The following is a 17,615-nucleotide window of genomic DNA, read 5'->3' on the forward strand; positions in this document are numbered from 1 at the left end:
CTCAAAAAATCCCCCACACGGATTTTTCGGATTTTTTTAAAATTCAAAATTTGACTTTTTTGGCTCAATTTTGACTTTTGAGCTTGAAAATAGACCATTTTGGAAAAAAGGGAGCCCTCTGGAAGAAATCTGGCCTCAGAAATGAATTCTCCGTGCCAAGAAACCCCCTGGCCGAAGATTTGCCCCCATATTCAAAAGTTCATCTTTGAAAAAAATGCACATTGTATTTACGGCAAACTGGTTAGGCAATTTTATTAACACTCAAGTATAGATAGCTCATCCAATGAACGTTGTGGTGGGAAGAAGCCATTTTTCTCAGTTCTGAATGTTCTGATGGGCATTTTCGAGTGATTCGAGGTCTCCAAACTCGAATCCGGCGACGATTTTTTGAACCGGTTGCACCTTCATTGAAAAATTCCCATTTTTTTTGCAACAATGTATGATCACTCTGCAGAAAAAATTTGATTTTTCTCGAACAATTCAAAATGTTCACGAGAACTAAGAAGCAAAAAACTTGACTTAGACGTCATTTTCGTGTTCGGAAACCTCAAATTGGTCAGAAAAGCCATAAAAACAAAAACGCAAAATTCGACGACTTTTTGACTCGTTTTTGAGCTCAAAAATTGCTATACCTACCTAGTTGTAAGTAAAAAAAAACACGATTTTTCTCATTTTACTTCTTTATCAAAGAGCTATTCACGAATGAAGATGAATTTAGTGTACCTACCTAATCACTTTTAAAAGCGTATAAAAATCAATTCAATTTTTTAAAAGAAGAATGAGGCAATTGGAAATTGATTAAAAAATTTTCAAGTCTTTATAGTCCGGCATATGACAATAGGCGTAATTGCACCCCCCACCCCCGCCGATCCTCCGGGACAACTTTTTTCTTAAAGGGGACATCCTAAGGAACGTTTTAAAGCAAACTTTCCCAAAAAAAAGTTGGCCTTACTTACAAAATGGCGGCCATTTTGATTGGCAGGTCAGCCGAAATCGCAGATTTTGCGTCCCAACATAGGACTTGCACGAAATTTTTCAAACTTTACAAAGTTAAATCGAATGATCATGCAAAAATTTACCACCTGTCCAAATTTCAAGTGCTAAAGTGCGTTTTTCGATTTTTGGTGAATTTTTGAAAATCAAATTTAGGCCAAAAATGAGGGAAAACATCAAAATTTTACCAAATTGACCAAGAAAGCTGAAATTTGGGATATACCCTATTTTCGACATGCCAAATCGATTGGAAACGGTTTCAACCCGTTTTGAGCCGGTCTGGAGCCTCCAGGAGATTTTTGAAACTCGAAATTCCCACAAAATTCCATCAAATTGGAGCTGTAAAACAGAAATTTATTCTAAAAGCTAATTTCAATACGTTACGAAGTACTGCAGGTGAATTTCGAGTCGTTTTGGAGCCTCCAGCGACTTTTTGAAAATTCCTGAAGCCTCCAGCAGATTTTTGAAACTTTAAATTTTCACAAAATTTCATCAAATGGAGTAATGGAAAGCTGAAATTTACTCTACACTCCAATTTTAACACCCTCTGAAGACAACTTCAGGTGGGTTCAAGTCATTCTAGAGTCTCCAGCGATTTTTTTAAAAATTACTGGAGCCTCCAGTAGGTTTTTGAAACTTGAAATTTCCTCAAAATTTCCTCAAACTGAGATGGAGAATCAAAATTCATTCTGCAAACTAATTTCAATACGCTACGAAGTTGACTGCTGGTGGATTTCAAGTCGTTTTGGAGCCTCCAGCGACTTTTTGAAAGGTTGTATGACGTTTTTTTGGAAAATTAAAATTTCCTAAAAGTAGCTGGAAGCTTGAAACCATTTGAAACCACCATGTAGTCTGCGAAGTAAATTTCAGCTTGCCAACTCCATTAGATAAATTAATGTTGGGGAAATTTCAAGTTTCAAAAATCTACTGGAGGCTCCAAAACGACTCGAAATTCACCTGCAGTACTTCGTAGCGTATTGAAATTAATTTTTAGAATGAATTTCTGTTTTACAACTCCAATTTGATGGAATTTTGTGGGAATTTCTAGTTTCAAAAATCTCCTGGAGGCTCCAGACCGGCTCAAAACGGGTTGAAACCGTTTCCAATCGATTTGGCATGTCGAAAATAGGGTATATCCCAAATTTCAGCTTTCTTGGTCAATTTGGTAAAATTTTGATGTTTTCCCTCATTTTTGACCTAAATTCGATTTTCAAGAATTCACCAAAATTCGAAAAACGCACTTTAGCACTTGAAATTTGGACAGGTGTTAAAATTTTGCATGATCATTCGATTTAACTTTGTAAAGTTTGAAAAATTGCGTGCAAGTTCTATGTTGGAACGCAAAATCTGCGATTTCGGCTGACCTGTCAATCAAAATGGCCGCCATTTTGTAAGTAAGGCCAACTTTTTTTTGGGAAAGTTTGCTTTAAAATGTTCCTTAGGATGTCCCCTTTAAGAAAAAAGTTGTTCCGGAGGATCGGCGGGGGGGGGGCAATTACTCCTATTGTCATATGCCGGACTATTACGTAGTAGTGGAGGCAAATTAGCATAATATTTGAATTAAAAAAACATTTTTGGCTACCCAAGCTTTTATGATGAAAAATTGTCAGGGGTGGTCCCCCGAATAATTTCTGAGAACTACCACCCCACAGACCCCCGGCTAATTTTTTTATGGGGGGTTGAACCCCCAAAAATGTTTTTTTTGCAGTTTTATCCTCAGGGGTTGATTTTACGTCAAAAATAGCTTTAGTTTTGTGTTCTACGTCAAATTTCCGATCTATTGATGTATCAACTGTCTTTCTGCCCCTAAGGAGGGTGGAGCTGGAACCATTCAAATGTGAGGGGTTTTCTAAAAAACTCCACAATGCTATCGACGCATAAGAGGGGTTAAATGACCGTCGAGAGCGTTCGGGTTGATACTAGCATGAAAGGTGGGTACTATCGAGAAACTACCACGTGAAAAATTCCAGATCCACACCACCTCCCCTGTTTGGGGAACCCCCCTTTTCTGAAATTTCAATAGCACTTTTCTCAGCCCCATTTTAACCGATTTTGAAAATTTTTCAGTATGTAATGTATATCCTTGGTAGGTATTCCCACAAAAATTTTAAACCCCCTCCCCTCATATTTACCCCTCAAAACGGCGTAAAATGTGTCTTTGCGAGGTTTGGGGGTAAAATGGGAATTTTGGGGGAAATAACTAGATATTAATAAGTAGGGTGTCGTTGTCTTATGATTCGATACCGCTGAGTACGAATATGACGTCAGATTTTTTGCTACACTCATCTGGCCCCTTCCAAAGCACTTGGACCCCTCAATTTTTACTATTGTTAAGAAACATAAAAGAAGTTGAAAAACGCTATTTTGAGGGGAAAATATGAGGGGAGGGGGTTTAAAATTTTTGTGGGGATACCTACCAAGAATATACAATACATACTGAAAAATTTTCAAAATCGGTTAAAATGGGGCTGAGAAAAGTGCTATTGAAATTTCAGAAAAGGGGGGTTCCCCAAACAGGGGAGGTGGTGTGGATCTGAAATTTTTCACGTGGTAGTTTCTCGATAGTACCCACCTTTCATGCTAGTATCAACCCGAACGCTCTCGGCGGTCATTTAACCCCTCTTATGCGTCGATAGCATTGTGGAGTTTTTTAGAAAACCCCTCACATTTGAATGGTTCCAGCTCCACCCTCCTTAGGGGCAGAAAGACAGTTGATACATCAATAGATCGGAAATTTGACGTAGAACACAAAACTAAAGCTATTTTTGACGTAAAATCAACCCCTGAGAATAAAACTGCAAAAAACCCATTTTTGGGGGGTTCAACCCCCCATAAAAAAATTAGCCGGGGGTCTGTGGGGTGGTAGTTCTCAGGAATTATTCGGGGGACCACCCCTGACAATTTTTCATCATAAAAGCTTGGGTAGCCAAAAATGTTTTTTTCTTTTCTTATTTGCCTCCACTATAGTTGTCAGACATGAAACACAAAAATGCCAAAAATTGATCATTTTTTCGTACCTAACTTTGAAAATTTTTCTTAATATTGGACAGACCTCCAGCGTAAAAGAAAACATATCCATGTCAAAATAAGAGTTATAGTCTTAGCATACTTCCATTACTCATCTTAAAAGTTATTTTACACAATACCTTTGAGTGGTAATAGACGATTCCGGCTTCGATTCATCATCAGCAGCTGTGGTAGTCGAGGTGCGGTCTGATCTATTTCTTTCCAAGGTTACATATTTTGGAGAACTGCCTCTACTATCTGCACCAGAACGGAATCTCGGTGGCGACGAGTATTTAATGGTGGTTATTTCACCTTCGGCTGCGTCATCCGTGTACTCGGCGGTATCTTGGTACTTACCTGGTTCTACTGATTTATTATTCGTCGTACCAGAGTCTTCGGCGTCTTGGGGTACGTTTTTCAATGGCCTGTGTAAGATGATCGACATCGTTAATTGAAAAAAAAACGGAATTTTCCCTTCAGGCGTCATAATTTGTTCCTCGTTTGCCGTGTTGAGGTAGCTCGCTCTTTCGAGTCTCTCATTCATTAAAATCCGTTACCTCACTATGCAAAAATCCACTTTTTTGAAACTGAAAATGGATGGGGAAGGATGAAAAAGTGGAAAAGCCCAAAAGGCACATTCAAAATGCCCTCTCGATGTACGTTTATACCAAATTTTAGCTTCCTAGGTCGATTTAGAGTCTCCAGCGTCAACAACTGTAGAAAAATCCACTTTTTTGTCACTGAAAAGGAGTAGAGAGGGGTTGAAAAGTCAAAACTTCCAAAAGCCACATCTGGGTCACTCAAATTTCAGCCTCTCAGGTGAATTTGAAGGGGAGGGGGCATAACACAAGATTTTTCAAGTCAAAAAATACGAAAAACCCCATTTTCTCCTCTCCAAATTGCTGCAGAAAATTAATTTTTGGATATGTTATACAACTTTTGATTTCCTATCGATTGGTTTTCAGTTTGACCTTTTTTGACTTTCTTCATCCCTCTCCATCTCCTCCTAAAAATTTGGACATCCGCCAAATTTAGGTCAAGGTCATCCCAACTCAAATTTCTTCAATCTAACGCCAAACCAACACTAATTACCAAATTTGATCGAATTTCGTTGAAATCCCTCTAACTGAGGTATTTTTATAGCCCGACAAAAAATGAAAAATAAATATTCGAATAAAAAATAGATAAAATAAAGAATAAAATAGGTAAGTACGAGGAAAAATAGATAATACTGCTCACCTGCTTCTTTGTATTGTAACGTATTGTGGTTTTTCTTTTCTGTAATATGGCACATCATCATTGGACGAAGCTGTTTCATGTTGAGGGCTCGATGGTCCATTTCGGTATTGGCTTTTGAATCTGCGCGTTAAAATGTCCATAGTGTTGAATAATGCGAATTGTTAAGCATACTTATAATAATAAATTGCGAACATCAAATAATACAAAATAGTTTACATCGACAGTAATTTATTGAGTACCTACCTTGTGGAAGTTGGTGAGCTGAATACTTTATTGTAAAGATTTTTGCTTATTGCCGGCGTCGTGACTTCTGTCGAACCATCTTCTAATTTCAATTGTTTCTCCAGTTCAGCTATTCCACCTATAAACACAATTGATTTTTTTTCCTCAAAAATTTCGGTCACTCATTCTCAATAAAAAGTTTGGGTACTCAATTCGAAACAACATCATTATTCCGTGAGGAATATGTAAAAATCTACATTTAACATGGGACCTTAATTTTACACTCGTAGATAAGCTATTTTACTGTACCTAATTTTTTGATCAAAGTAATCAGTTGCTTGATCGCTTTAGGATCTTCTTGCGAATCTACATCCTCGCCATCTTCATACTCTTCTTCCAAAGATGGAGGTGGCTCGGTTGTAGTGGTGGTGGAGGTGGTGGTTGAAGTGGTTGTTTTGGCAGTGATTTTTGTACCAATTTTGCTCGTTGGAGATGAGCTTGTTGAGGTAGGCTTCGATGTAGTGGTTGTAGTGGTGGAACTTTTTTCTGATTTTTTGTTACAAATAACATTTCGACTGTAGTCGCAAGAATCCGCTGCCTTGTTGAACATCAGGCCTGCAATAGAGGTGGTTTGAATGAATATTAGTACATATCAACGAACAAAATTTCATTCAAGAAATGAATTTTTTATAAATACCCGATGGGCAGGTGAATTGATGAGCTACGATTCCGAGGTTCGACGGGCCGCTATCCAAACACCAGAAATATTTTTTGCAGTCTCGCGGATGTGGGAAAAATCCTTCGTCTTTGCAAACGAAATCTGTTACAATTAAAAATTGCACAAAGTTAAATAATGGAAGTGATTGCAAATGGACGGGATTGATAAGAGTTACGTAAGTTCAACAATTCAACACATTTGCATAATATGTTAATTGTTAGGAAGGGGTACCATGCGGAGGCATTCCTCAGTTTCAGGAATATTTTTTCAATATTTTGGTATAATTAATGCAAGACTTTGACAACTTGTTATAGTGCGGATTAGAGTGACTACGAGATATAGGGGGGAAAAGATCCTATACCAGTTGGGGGGAGATTAGAAATATTCCTTAGGCAGGGAATATTTGCCAATACCTAGATAGCTCAGAAAGGTGTAGTTTGACTATTCTACCCTATACATCATTTAAAGAAAATACCTAATAAATATGACTCTGCTCTATTTACAAGGTATATTTACATTTTACACACACATTCATCGACATACGTAATATTCTCTAATCTTTAGTAGAAAGTATGAAACGAATGAATTTAATTTGAGATGATCTCGCCATGCGTGTGTTGGCGTAGATCATAAAAACCGAAACAATAATCTAACTTGAGATTTTACCCTAAACACCTGTGAAGAATAGGATATGCGAAAATAAGTAGTTTTTGGTAATATTTACACGAGAAAACAACATAAAAATTAGTCTTCATGGATTACAACACCTTGCTCGAAATCCATGCGAAAGGTATAATATTAAACAAATAAGTGTATCTCACCACTTATGACAAACTGTAGGTACACGTTTTCCATCTCTTTTGGGTGCCTACCCAATACTAAGGCGTTTGATGGAACTCAACTAAAAGAGGTGCATTTTAATTCTTTGCGTATCTTGGTGATGTCCGGACATATGTATGATTAATCTGACACGATTTGCGCAGGCTATTTACCATCAAGCGAGATGGAGAAAACAAAAGAACTTTGCCATGGTCTCCCTCGTATGAGGCGCTCCCATGGCATAAATTTCATCAACATCCAGGTAAAGAACCAACGACCGCGAATCACCGAGACAAGAGACAAAACGTTCCTGAAGAATTCGAGCCGAGCATGCTGATAAGGCAAGAGGGACTCAAGCGGGAGACCACTTGTAATTTTACATTATTTAAGGAAGAAAAACAATTTCTAGGCAAAATTACTTCGAAATTTACATGTTTCAAAAATTAATTGAAAAATTAAAATGTTTTTATAAGAAAAAAAGTTAAATTTCAAGTGGTCTCCCGCTTGATTTATGTACAAAAAGTGGCGCATCATGCTTCGTGCTCGGCCCAAATTCAGCGCGATGATCAGTATTATATAGAGACTTGAGATGGTCAAGTCTCCACCCCTATTAGTGGGGTACCAATAGCGTAATTGCCAAGTACACATAAATTTGAGGAATTTATGTGATTTTGTTAATTTATGCCCAAAAATCCTATCTCGAGCTATAAATGTCACCAAGAATCCCTTTCTCGAGTCATAACTGTCAACGGCTCGCGAGCCCTTTCTCTTCGAGAAGGGTGCCGCCTTGTATGCGCGAGTATGTAGTGTACTTAGCCTACTTCTTTTAAGATATTTATACACATTACCTACATTTACTATAAGGGATATGTTACGTCAGCACTACCTTTGCCAGTGGGGCCAAGCTGCCCTCTGTCAAACTTCAGCAAAAAGAAGACTTCTCTGGCAATTTTTGGCAAAGAAGTAAACTTTTGACAATTTGTGGTGAAAAATTAGATTTTATGGATTTTTTTTAAAGAAGACATTTTCAAATAAATTTGTTAAAAAGCCAAAATTTATGTCAATTTTTTAAAAAAAGGAAATTTGCGAAAATTGTTGTCAAAAAAACGTGAGACTTTTTTTGTAAATTAGCCTATGCTGAAAAGCAAGATTTTTTGTTAAAAAGTAAAATGTTGACAATTTTAGCAAGCATGACCTTTTGTAACGTACTTATTAAGTAAAGGATAAAGAATTTTTCTTCTCAATTTCTGTCAAAAAAGAGAGACTTTCGGAAAGTTTTTGAAAAAATGTGAGACTGGAATTTTCTTCAAAAAAAAAAAAAACGTTGCGGCTTTTCGAAATTTTTATTTTTACTTTTTACCAAAATGTTTAGTCATTTTGGTAAGAAGTAAAACTTTTTGGCAAAAATCTCGCTGGACAATTTTGAAAAAAAATGGCTTTTTGGACAAATTTTTGAAGAAAGGACATTTTTATGCATTTTTTTGAGGGGGAGGGGTGAAATTCCTTGGTAATTTTGCTGGAAATTTTGTTTTGGTAGTCACAAAAAGCGAAATAATTTTCATACTAGATGACCCGTTTTTCGCGCATACTGCGCTCCTCTTCTAGACGTGAATTGTTCATTTTGAAAATTTTGAAAGTATCTTTTTTCGCCTATAGTCTTGCTTTTTGCTAACATTGTTATTGTTGCTTTTTGTCGGAAATTGTGAAAGTTTATGGCTGTTTTAATAATTGACAGAAAAAAAATTGTTTCAAAGCAAAAATTCCAATAATTGTTACTTTTTCATCAAAAATAACCCAAAGTGTAAATTGTTCTCTAAAATATCCTGAAAAGCATCACTCTGTCATCGCTTTATCATTCATTAAAATAATGTCCTACTTTTCTACAAAAATTGAAAAAAAGTATCAGCTTTCTTATAACAATTGCCTAAAAAGTCATGGTTTCATTTAAAGTTGGCAAAAATTTCAAGTTTTAGGCAAAATTGCGAATTAGGCTACCTACTTATCACTTTTTTAGCAGAAGTTGCTGAAAAATTCCAAAAATACTTGTTTTTTTTTCCTACAGTTGAAATGAAACTAACACATCGGATTGGATCTAATACCACATAACTGAAAATTTCAAAGTTTCACTTAACTTTGACCTGGAACTTTTTAAAGCTTTCTTCAAAACTGCGAATGTGTCAAAATGTATTTTATGGCAAGCTTTTTCTAAGAAAACTATGAGTACTCTAAATATTGGTTCGGTACTGGAGAATACTTCAATAAAATACTTACTTGACACAATTTTAGAAATATTCCAAGATTTCCGAGTCAAAAATGCAATTAGGAATTTCCTTAAAACGTGATTCTAATTTTGTCAAGGACTCACAAAAAAAATTCAACCCCTCAGTTGAAAAATCTAAACTCCTACATATAACAGTAGAGATTTTCTCAAATAGTCTGAAACTTGCATAAGTTGATGAAAAAGTGAGATGCTAGATATATCCAGATCCACTCTAGAACTCAAAAAAATGAAACCATGGTTCCAGGATTAATTTTGATACCCAATGTGCTAAAAATAGCACTTTTTCATGTGTACATCAACACCGTTGTTTTTCTGTTTTGAGCTATTTAAAAACTTTTTAAAGATCCCTTCAGAAACTTTTCAACTTTTGATAAAAACCATCACAACTAAAGTTTAAAAGCTATTTTCAAATTAAAATATTATTGAGTAGTAGAGAATACCTACTGATTATATGAAGCTTTTTCATGTTTTTTAAGCTTTAGGATTTCATTTAAGCTTTCTTCAAAACTGCGAATGTGTCAAAATGTATTTTATGGCAAGCTTTTTCTAAGTAGACTATGAGTACTCTAAATTGGTTCGGTACTGGAGAATACTAATTTTTTATGTCATATCTGAAGCTTTCTAAAAAATTTTTAGCTTTAAGCTTTCTTCAAAATTTCACGAATATGGTCAAAAAGTATTTTTTGGCAAGCTCGATATAGGTAGACTATACATACTTTAAAATATTCATTGGGCACTGGAGTATTCTGATTTTTACATTATATCTGAAGCTTTTTGAACTTTTTTCAGCTTTAAGCTTCCTTCAGAATTTTGCGAATATGGTCAAAAAGTATTTTTTGGGGAGCTCTTTTTAGGGAGACTATACATACTTAAAATATTCATTGGACACGGGAGAATTTTAATTGTTCTTATGAAGTATGACGCTTTTTGAACTTTTTAAAGCTTTAAGCTCCTCCATGACTCACCCCACAACCTCACCAAAAAAATGACTCCAGTTTCAAACTCTACGACCTCGAAAACATATCAATCGACATATCACACGATAATATAAGGAACATTTGACATTTGAGCTTTTTTGAACTTTAAGCTTTTTCCAAAACTTTACGAATATGGTCAAAAAGTATTTTTGGCAAGCACATTCTAGGTAGACCATACATACATTAAAATAGTTATTCGGTACAGAAAAATTCTAATTGTTTATGTCATGTATAACGTTTTGAACTTTTTCGAGCTTTGAACTTTTTCCAAAATTTTACAAATATGGTCAAAAAACATTTTTTGGCAAGCACTTTCTAGGTAGACTATACGTACTCGCGCGTTTACATTGACACAGTCATTTATACTGCATTGAACTTTTTGAGCTTTTTAAAGCTTTTCAAAGCTTTAATCAGAACTTTCCGAAGTTTTGATACCACAACCACACCAAAAAAATGACTCCAGATTTGAACTGTACGACCTCGAAAACATATCAATCGACATATTTCACAATAATATAAGGAAAATTTGACATTTGAGCTTTTTTGAGCTTTTAGCTTTTTTCAAAACTTTACGAATATGGCCAAAAAATATTTTTTGGCAAGCACTTTCTAAGGTAATTTAAAATGTTTATGGGATATTGAAGAATTCTAATTGTTTATGTCATATACAAAGCTTTTTCAACTTTTTCGAGCTTTAGGCTTTCTATAAAACTTAACAAAATATGGTCAAAAAGTATTTTTTGTCAAGCTCTATCTAGGTGGACCTTAAGTACTTTCGCGTATACATCGTCACGCTTGTTTATACTGTATCAATTTTTGAGCTTTTTGAAGCTTTTGAAAGCTTTTTTCAAAACTTTTTGGACTTTTGACCAAAACCTGCACATCTACGGGTCAAAAGCTTTTTTTTTGAGACATTGTCGAACAAAATCGGTTCGGCGGTTCTTCCAAACGAACGATCACAAAAAAAACACCTTGCTATTAATATATAGATTATTGAGCTTTTTTGAGCTTTAAGGCATACTTTTTTGTAAACTTTTTTTTGACATTGGACTTCTTTCAATGCTCTTTCAAGGTATAATAGACGCACTTCTCTGTATTTATGTCGAATGCTGTATGTATAGGCTAAAATCAATGGTTAAAATCAATTATTGAGCTTTTTTGAGCTTTAAGGCACAACTTTTTTGTAAACTTATTTCTTCGACATTAGACTTCTTTTGATGCTCTTTCAAGGTATAATATACGTACTACTATGTATACGTCGAATGCGCTACGTAAAGGCTAAAATCAATTAATGAGCTTTTTTGAGCTTTTTTGAGCTTTCCGGCGCAACTTTTCGAACTTTCAATGAAAACCTGCACATGTACGGGTCAAAAGCTTTTTTTTTGAGACATCACCCAGCAAAATCGGTTCAGACGTTCCTGAGATCTCAGAGTCAAAAGAATTATTGAGCTTTTTTGAGCTTTAAGGCGCAGCTTTTTTGTAAACTTTTTTCTTCGACATTAGACTTCTTTCGATGCTCTTTCAAGGTATAATATACGTACTACTATGTATACGTCAAATGCGCTACGTAAAGGCTAAAATCAATTATTGAGCTTTTTTGAGCTTTTCGGCGAAACTTTTCGAACTTTCAATGAAAACCTGCACATCTACGGGTCAAAAGCTTTTTTTTGAGACATCACCCAGCAAAATCGGTTCAGCCGTTCCTGAGATCTCAGAGTCAAAAGAATCCGGTCATAATTTTAATATATAGATGTTATAACAAATACTTACTTGGAAGAATTTTTTTTGAGTGATTTTACAAAAAAAAAACTTGAAGCTTTTTGGACTTTTTTTTTTAGAAAAATCAATATTTTACTCATACCTATTTTTAGGCAAAAGGACTGGAAAATATTTTTGAAATGCAGTGGTGCCAATTTTTTGGTCATGAAATGAGTACTTTAATTTTGAACTGGGCCATTTTCTCCAAAACAAGTTGTGTGTAGTGACAGGAGCGAAGAAACCATGATTTTTTCGAAAATGCCTCCTCTTTGAGGCTCCAAATCTTCCCTTTAGGGGCACCTTCCGAACTAACATTTTTTGTGAAGAACTGTCGACTAAAATTGTACGAGGTTTGTGCCGAATGTGGTCAAAATCCGCAGACTGTTTTTTTGAAATCCACCCTAACAGTCGAATGCAAAAGTAGGTACCTATATTGCAGTTGTATTTTCATTTTATCATTTTGGTGAACATCTCGGGCACTATGGGACTAAATCGGTTCAAATTTTGTAATTTAAATTTGGAACACAATTTGAAAAATTGAAAGATTTTACAAAAAATTTGTTTTATGTTGATTTTCAGATTTCTTCTCCAAATTTGAGGCTCTTACGTATAATCAAAATTGGCCTCTCGATTTATTTTTCCTATCAAGTACTTTCTGAAAAAAAAAAAAAAAAATAGCTTCCTAAATTTAATAGGAGCCGAATGAAAATTGGGTGAACTTTTTAGCCTCTGCAAATATTATACCTACTCTTTCTTGAAACAATTTGCTTTAATATCCACGTTTGAAAAATGAACTTCTTCCATTAGAAATAATATCGTTTAGTCTCGTAAATCATAAATTTTCAATACTTTTTTGCCCTCGTTTCGCGGCTTGCTCTGGTTAATTAGTAATTACGAGATAGGTTCAATTTCCAAAATTGAAATTCTAAGAAAATTACTATTCAAAGTTTTCAAACTTGAATTACGCCCAGAAAAATAAACTTATCACTCTAAAAATAATGTTGTATCATTTCTCAAAGTATGAATTTTTCAAAACCTTTGCTCTTGCTTTGCTTACCTCCATTTAAAGAACGAGGGGAAGAGGGATTAAGATCACAATTTTCGAAATGAGCCCTTCTGCCCCATACTTAGGTCTTTTTCCAAATTTACTTCTGGTACATTGGTAGGTGTTTTCTTGTATTAGGTACCTATATTTTAACTAAGTACAAAAATATCTAAAAATGTCATCAAGTATGAGTTTACCTGTTCCTGGATCGGGTGTTGTCGGAGGTTCTGGGGTGGAAAGTGCATTATAAGTGGTGGTTGCAGACGTGGTCGGTGGTTGTTTGGTAGTGGTACTGGTACTGCTCAAAGTTTGCGATTTTGGACGATTTCGTTTATTAGAGAGCTTGGACGGGCGTTTTTCTTCAGATGTTGTGATGACGTTTGCAGATGATCTGAATAACAAAATCATTCGTCCGGTTATTTTTTCCAATTCAATAAGTGTAATTTTATTACGTAGGTAAGTTGTTTGTTTGGAGGTGACGATGAAGAGAGATTTTTTGTAAATTGTGAAATAAAAGATTTCAAAAACATATTAAAGATTAATTGCTCAAATTCGTTTCATCTCTATTATTCGCTATATTGGATAACACTAAACTTACCCTCCACTTGCAAAGAGCGATTCTTTACCAGCTTCGATTAATGGATATGGTTTACCATGGCACTTGCCTCTGAAGTCGTCATTATCGATGGACCAGTACATAATTCCACCGAGGCCTTTTTCATTAACGTATTTAGCCTGTTCATATATTACAATCGATTATTTTGTAAAATATCCAGATCCACTTAGGTAAAAGAGGCAAACTGAAAAAAATAACCTACCTTCAATTTTACAATATCCGCGTCATCGTAGCTCACCCACTGATTGCCTCGATACGCGTAAGGACCCATGGCACTTTTTTTCGGCTGAATGATTTTCCATTCTTTATCATTCTCTAAATTGGCGCAAATCTACGCAAGAACAGAGTTCGCAAAAAAAATGATACAATCCTAAGGTTTATAGATCTGTTTAGAAGTAGGTAAATAGTCGTGTTAATAACCTCGTAATACGCCAAGTATCCTTTTTCCCTGGTCGCTTCACCTTGTTCTCCTGGACCATCAGCAGGTGAACCGAGGTCAGTGCTATCTGCATTGAATAACGTATACGATCTACCATAAGTTGGTATTCCTAAGACTAATTTCTCCCGATCGACTCCTTTCTTCAAGTAGTGGTTCACAGTGTGATCCTAGTACAAAACAATCGAGCAAAGCTAAAATGACGAATACTTGTGCCACTACACAATATATGTATGCCCTCAGGTTCACTTACAATGGTCAATTGCGCGTCGAAATTGTATTCGGATTCTTCTTGCAGCGAATATAAAGGAGAATGGTGATTGACGTTTGGTTCGTAAGCCGAATGGTAATCGTAACTTAGTATATTCATAAAATCTAAATACCTGCGAGGAATTTCATTATCGTCAGTTGACAATTTGAGATAAAGATAGTATGGTTCAAGAGATAAAGAAGCAAAGACCTAGAGATTTGGCGATATAATTCTTCGATTGAAAATATTCCAACCGAGGTCGAAGAAAGAGCCCTATTTGAAGAATGCCTCATCGTTAAGAAATAAGTACAAATACATTTGATGTTTGCTTACTTATTTAGTTTGGGTACATCGTAACCTTTATCTATATACTCAACACCAGCAGGCACAGCCATCGTAAGCAGAAGACGAGATCTCCCAGTTTTTGATGATTCTCTTTCAAATTCTTCTCTCAATTCCTATAGTAAAGAATATCGACAATCATCGATAAATCAATAAGACATTTGCTGGGAAGAGTGAAAAACACCCAAATAAAATTACTCGTAAATGTCGTGCTAACGAACTCGAATACGTACAGAAACCTGTCCAGTTTAAATCAGCTGGACATGTGTATAGGTAATTGTTTGCAGTTGAAAACGAAACTAGTCGACTGCTTAATGCTTACCTTAACCAATGAAGCGTAATTCTCTTTATCCTCCGATTTGCTCCCGTCTCTAAACGCCGGGTATTCCCAGTCCAAGTCTAAACCGTCGAAATTATTCTGTCGCAAGAATTTGACCACGTTTTTTACGAAAATACCGCGTCTCTCTTCGTCGGCAACTAAAGAAGAAAATTTAGCAGAGCCTTCGTTCCATCCTCCAATGGCCAGCATCGTTTTCAAGTTCTTGTTGTACGTTTTAAGACCGGTAAATTTGGCGTATCCACCTATAACGCAAATACTCGTAGTTAATGTGGTGTGACGATCAAGTGCGCGTCGTATTTTGTCGTGTACGTAGTTCATCGTTCTCAGCTACGAGGAAATCAAGAACATTCGTGTATTTGAACTCTTTTTTTTCAAGTTAGGGGACGCTTGAGGTTGACGAGGGCCAAAAAAAATTTTAAACACCTACGAGAGGAAAAATGAACCGTTGTAGAATTTCATGCTACGAGTAAAGTGATCCTTAGACCAATCAAAATGGGTTGGAATTTCGCGAGAAATTCAAATATTTCCACAGGAATGATTTTTGAACATTTTCGAATGAGCTCAAATCTGGGTCATAATTTGTGGATTTTCGAAAAAGTGTCATAGGACCCATAAAAATGAGTTAGAATTTTGCAAGAAATTCAAATATTTCAATAAAAAGGTTTGTTGGGCATTTCTGAAAAATGTTAAGCTCAGAATTGCATTATGAGTTTTTGGATTTTTGAAAACATTTCACGTAATCTATCAAAATGAGGTCCAAATTTCGCAACAAATTCAAATATTTTCACAAAAATGTTTGTAGAGCATTTTTGAAGAATTTTAAGTCCAAATTTGGATTATGAGTTTTCGATTTTTGAAAAAATGTCATGCGACGTATCAAAATGGGTTAAAATTTCATAAAAAAAAAAAACAAGATATTTCTACATTCTACGAAAAAGTTTTTTGAGCAGTTTTGAAAAACTGAAAACCCATAACTTAGATCATGGTTTTTCGGGCATCGGAAAAAGCGTCATGCCAACTATCAAAATGTGTTCCATTTTCAGGGTGAAATTAAAAATTTCCATCAAAACACTTGCACGACCTTTTTTTGGCTCATTTTTGAGCCCAACAATAGACCATTTCGGGTAGAAGTACGTTGACTGGGTCGAGGGGGGGGGGGAGGATCTGGTCACGGAAATGAATTCACCGTGCAGAAAACCCCTCATGACCGAAATGTCTGTTCAATGTGCTCCGAAATTCAAAGGTTAATTTTTTGGGTAAAAAATGCCCTTCGTATTTACGGCAAACTGGTTAGGCAATTTTACTAACACTTCTGTTGCTCAAAAAGTGAATTTCCTCTGAGAGTCCTGAAGTAGGTAAGATGATTATGCCGAGTTGAATGACGTACCTTGTTCGATGTCCTGGTATTTGTCATAAGGCCGCAGTCCATTTTCTTTGTCGAGCCCGCCAAATGCGTAAATCAAATGGGTGCATAAATATGGGTTTATATTTTGAGGTGAGAATTTCGCAGTTCCTGGTCTATACACACTCCAGTTGGTGTAGTAACAGACGATTTTCTTTGTAGTATCAGAGTTTGTAGCGCGCCTTTCGATTCCATCTGCAAAAAAATGTCAATGATGGAGAAATATTTATAAAATAGGTTCGCATGATGCGTATGTAGATACCTAATGACGTATGAACTACGGCAGCATATGCTATACATCTACTTATTTAGTAGGGCTGTGTAGAGACAATTTGAGCTCTTGATCGTAATTTTAATTGAATGTTTTATTTTTACTGATTGTGAATGCCAGTGATTTTTTTCTTGGAGGGATTTTGCTAAAAATTAGTAAAATTGTTGTTTTTTGTAAAAAAAAAAAAGAAAAAAAACACAAAACAAAAAGCATCAAGCTCTTCCTTTTGCTAAAAATTGTCAAAAAAATTTTCTTCTCACAAGCAAAAAGTAACAAATTTTTCAAAAAACTATCCAGAAGTCTCATTTTTTTTTTACAGAAATTGCGAACAAATATTTTTTAACCTCTAATTAATTAGTTGTCCTAACAAAAGGTTAAAAAGGTCCTACTTCTTGACAAAAATACTTGCTTTTTAATAAAATTCCTAAAAAGTCTCACTTTTTCGCCAATAATTGTCTAAAAGTCTTGCTTTTTTGACAAAAATGGCGAAAAAATATTTATCGGCCTCTAATTAAGTACCTACCTATCTTCCAAAAAAATCCTGCTTATCGCTAAAATTGTCAAAGTCTTGCTTTTCGACCAAAATTCTCACTTTTTAGCTAAATTGCTGAACAGTTTCACTTTTTTGCCAATAATTCTCAAAAAGTCCCGCTTTGCTAAACATTTTCAAAAAATCCTTGCTTTATCATAAATTACCAAGAATTTTTATTTTTCAGAAAAGTGGGGAAAAGTTGTTTTTTTCTTGCAAAAATCTGCTTTTCCCCAAAAAAATTGTACAAAAGTCTATTATCTTGCCAGAAGTTTCCAAAAAGCCTTCCCTTTCGTTAAAACTGCCCAAGTCTTGCTTTTTGGCAAAAATTGTCAAAAATGTTCGCTTTATTGACAGAAATTGCAATTTTT

General features: G+C 35.3%; 1 protein-coding gene across 1 annotated transcript in view; it reads right to left on the bottom strand.

Annotated features, from left to right (window-relative positions):
- The window catches only part of LOC135841886 (serine-rich adhesin for platelets-like), an 86,530-nt gene that overhangs the window by 9,747 nt on the left and 59,168 nt on the right, over positions 1–17,615 (bottom strand). Inside the window, exons 4-16 of the mRNA XM_065359099.1 lie at positions 16,430–16,639; positions 15,025–15,284; positions 14,694–14,818; positions 14,364–14,493; positions 14,095–14,280; positions 13,877–14,005; positions 13,657–13,793; positions 13,256–13,449; positions 6,158–6,280; positions 5,770–6,075; positions 5,482–5,599; positions 5,239–5,358; positions 4,140–4,424 (exon numbers count right to left, since the gene is read on the bottom strand). Coding sequence (XP_065215171.1) covers positions 4,140–4,424; positions 5,239–5,358; positions 5,482–5,599; positions 5,770–6,075; positions 6,158–6,280; positions 13,256–13,449; positions 13,657–13,793; positions 13,877–14,005; positions 14,095–14,280; positions 14,364–14,493; positions 14,694–14,818; positions 15,025–15,284; positions 16,430–16,639 — 2,323 coding nt within the window. The remainder of the gene's footprint in view (positions 1–4,139; positions 4,425–5,238; positions 5,359–5,481; positions 5,600–5,769; positions 6,076–6,157; positions 6,281–13,255; positions 13,450–13,656; positions 13,794–13,876; positions 14,006–14,094; positions 14,281–14,363; positions 14,494–14,693; positions 14,819–15,024; positions 15,285–16,429; positions 16,640–17,615) is intronic.

Source organism: Planococcus citri, chromosome 3 (assembly GCF_950023065.1).
Source record: "Planococcus citri chromosome 3, ihPlaCitr1.1, whole genome shotgun sequence".
Taxonomy (NCBI): Eukaryota; Metazoa; Arthropoda; class Insecta; order Hemiptera; family Pseudococcidae; genus Planococcus; species Planococcus citri.